The sequence below is a fragment of the Cyphomyrmex costatus genome, unplaced genomic scaffold (assembly GCF_001594065.2).
Source record: "Cyphomyrmex costatus isolate MS0001 unplaced genomic scaffold, Ccosl1.0 scaffold1095, whole genome shotgun sequence".
NCBI classification, from domain to species: Eukaryota; Metazoa; Arthropoda; class Insecta; order Hymenoptera; family Formicidae; genus Cyphomyrmex; species Cyphomyrmex costatus.
In genome coordinates this window covers 73,118-76,942 of record NW_017275058.1, presented here as the reverse complement: position 1 = coordinate 76,942, position 3,825 = coordinate 73,118, and the positions used below count along the sequence as shown (strand labels likewise).

General features: G+C 44.4%; 1 protein-coding gene across 1 annotated transcript in view; it reads right to left on the bottom strand.

The window, feature by feature from the left end:
- Window positions 1–938: 938 nt before the first annotated feature.
- Window positions 939–3,825, bottom strand: part of LOC108775824 (uncharacterized) — a 17,992-nt gene continuing 15,105 nt past the window's right edge. The window contains exon 3 of the mRNA XM_018542274.1: window positions 939–2,740. Coding sequence (XP_018397776.1) covers window positions 939–2,740 — 1,802 coding nt within the window. The remainder of the gene's footprint in view (window positions 2,741–3,825) is intronic.

Here is a 3,825-nt window from a genome sequence, read left to right as displayed (position 1 = left end):
TTTTTTTACTGTTTTCTTATTGTGTGACATTTATCATTATGACTATTTTTGTAAATATATGGATTCACGGACCAACTAATATTCTCACGTATAGATTTGTAAAAATTTTTTGGTATGTTTTGCGCATCGTTAATTTTCATTCTTAGAATTTAAGATTATAATCTTTTAATTAATATATGTTCATTCTATTGTTTTTTCAGTTATATATTTAACTACGCACAAGAAATTTCTTATGTATTGATGTTTTTCCATAATTATGTACATTTCAACGTAAAGTGTTTCATCTGAAGAGGACCAGATTTGGTGGTCGAAACTAGTAATGTAATTAACATCTGTTTTTTAATCGTTACATTTATGTAAATTTTATAAGTTCATTTTAGAATATATGTATTAATTGTTTGTTAATTTACTTTTCGTTTGACTCTTACAATGCCATTTCCATGTTTATAATATAAAACTTAGTTATACTTAGAAGCAAGTCAAATTAATATCGTAAAATACTCACTCATTTTATGTGGTACGATGTATTTTAATATTGTTAATTTGTCAATTTCTTTTTAAACTTATATTATAAATTATGTTTCAATCAGAATATGTCACTTTATTTTACAATATGTCTGATTTATTTATTATCAACAAAACTGTATAATGTACTAAACTATTATTATAATCTTAATGTCTCTAGTCAGTGGTTTGTCGCAGACTGCTTCGATCGCGATCCTCGCATGCTCAGCCTGCTCTACGCCTGCGCAATAAATACTAACGCGAGCAATCACGATCCCATCGCATACCCGTCAATGTACAAGTCATGTCTCAAATACTTGCTCTAAGGCGATCGCCGACATGCCGCCCCCCTTGACAAGCTTGCTTTCAACTTAATTAATAATAAAAAAATACAGGTACCCCAATACCAACGGCCACTAGGACGCCGCAACCTCTCACAACTCTAATGGCAAAATACATAATTTAGAAATGGGTGGCTTCAAAATCCCTCTCTCTGTCGTCACACTAGTTGTGCGCACCACTCCATCGGACCCCGGATGCACCTCTGTAACACGTCCCAAGATCCACTGCAGAGGAGGAACTCCTAGCTGCCGCACCAGAACCAACTGTCCCGTCGCCAGCGCTTCACCCTGAGGCCCATTCCATTTTGTCCTCTGCTGCAACTGATGCAAGTACTCGCTCTGCCACCTCTTCCAGAAATGCTGCCGCAGCTGCTCCACATTTTGCCATCGAGACAGACGCCTGGGACCTAAGTGCTCTAAACTGGGCTCAACCAAACTGTTAATCACGTCTCCAATTAAAAAATGACCAGGTGTCAAATAGGACAAATCATTTGATGGATCCTCGGATAAAGCAGTTATGGGACGGGAGTTAAGGACAGCCTCAATTTGAATCAGCAAAGTATACATCTCTTCATAACTCAGGGTGGTCCGACCTATCACTCGCTTCAAATGCGTTTTCGTCGATTTTATGGCAGCCTCCCACAATCCTCCGAAATTGGGTGCCTGCGGAGGAATAAAATGCCAAGTTATATTATCGCTCCTCAAGAAGTCTTCTAAACGCCTTTTATGCTGTTCTTCATTAAATAGGCGATGAAATTCCTGCAATTCGCTATGTGCTCCCACGAAGTTTGTCCCGTTGTCCGAATAAATGTGAGATACCTTACCTCTTCGAGCCATAAACCTCTTCAATACGAAAATAAACGCCTCGGACGACAATCCACTCGCCAACTCTATGTGTACTGCTTTAGTAGCGAAACACACAAATACAGCCATGTATGCCTTAATTGTCTTCGTATTTCGTCGCTGACCTTCGCGTATATACAACGGGCCGCCATAATCGACTCCGCACACGCTGAACGGTCTCGAAACCTGAACCCGCTGACTCGGTAGACTGCCCATCACCGCCCGCGACTCCACGGGCTTACTTTTAAAACAAGGGATACATTTCCTTATAATTCCACGAACTACACCCCTCGCCGCAATGATCCAGTATTTTTGTCTAATTGCTGCCATAGTTGCCTGTGTTCCAGCATGCAAATTTTTTTCGTGAGCTTGTCTATTAGTTGGATGCGTTAAAATGTGTTTGGCCGGTAATAATATTTGGTGCTTTGCCGCGTAGGGCATGTCAGTATTCGTCAATCTATCTCCGACCCGCAAAATGCCCCGTTGATCCAGAAAAGGAGACAATTTCAATATGCCACTTGATGAGTGCATCTGTTTATTGCTCGCCAGCGCTCGAATCTCTCTCTGGAAGTGAATGCTCTGTACCCATCCACACAATGCGTGCAACGCTTCATCCCGCTCCTGTATCGTTAAGGAACCTATCGTCCGTTTCTCTTTATCCTTGCAATTTTTATAAAATCTTCTACACAACGCAGTAATATCAATCAATTTATCTAAATCTGAATACCGCTTAAAAACGCGGTCCTCATCGTCAATCATTGTGCTAATTGCCACATTACTTACAACCTTTCGTTGTTCAGATAATAATTGCGCACCCGGCTCCTCAGTCGCATCAGGCCATTCTGTATCATCCGCTTGTAGCCACCGTGGCCCATTCCACCACAATGACGACTGCGCGAGCTGTGCCGGTGCACTTCCGCGCGATATCAAATCCGCAGGGTTGTCTCTAGTTCCAACGTGTCGCCATTCATTCGCGTCGCTCCGCTGCTGTATCTCACTAACTCGGTTCGCTAAAAATGTGTTCCATCTCCTTGAATCAGATCGTAGCCATGCTAGAACAATAGAAAAGTTGTAACGACCTAACTTTCGTATGCGCGGATGTAGCTCGTCGGTTTATTCGTATTCACGGATACGAAAGAGGTTCGAATGGAGGAGAATGCAGGTTGAGCAATACTCTCGGACAAGGTGTTCGTGTAATAAATCAGCTTTTATTAATAGTCTTCTAGTATTAGATATATATGTATTTACAATTGACAGATAAAAGAACGCTAAAAGACGCGCGGCAGATAGAACGGAAGAAAGAAAGAAAAGTAAGAAAGAGAAAAAGAAATGTCGAAAGAACTAAAGTAAGCATGCGGTGATAGCGGCCGGTGCAAAAACAGGCGTGCCGTGCGAGGCACGTCGTGCGGTGTGTCGGTGTGTATGTGTGTGCCGTGTATGTGTGCGTTGATGTGCGTTCGGCGGGCGGGATCCGTCGTGTCGCTCCCACTGGCGCGGAACGGTGTGTAGAAATCGGTGTGTGTGTGCGTGCGTGTATGTCGGTGTGCGTGTGTGCGCTATGCGTCGAGCCTTTTAAATTTCTCGCGTTGCTGTATCCCTGCATATAATGCTTATCGCGGCCTATCGGTTGTTCTCTTACGCGGGGTGTCAGTGCGTATTACCGCTGACCAACGGCCGGGAACACCCGGCGGAGGTGAAGAACTCTTCACCCCCTGTCGAGGGTTGATCAGTCAGTGCAATAGTTTTCGGCGGCCGGTCTATACGAGCGTCGAGAACTCTCGACAGAGGCAGAGTACTCTCTGCCCCCTTTTCTCGTTGTTCGGTGCCTGGCTGGTTCTTGGTCGCCGTCTGAGAACTCTCAGCGGAGTCGGAGAACTCTCCAACCCGTTTTCCTAGGCTCGCAAGATTTTCGGAGATTTGTCTGGATTCGGATCAGGAGCAGGAATGGTATCTTTTCGCTCTTGCTCTCGAGTTTTAATGCTTGCCAAAATGCCTGGTTCGCGCGGCTTCGCGTTTTCTCGGTCTTTCCCGCCGCTCGGTACTTGCGGTGTGCGCGATTCCGGGCGGTGGGAGTTCGCGAGAGCCGATCTGTGTTCGGCGGTGCTCGGCGCGTTGCGACCGTTACTGCCACCGTGTA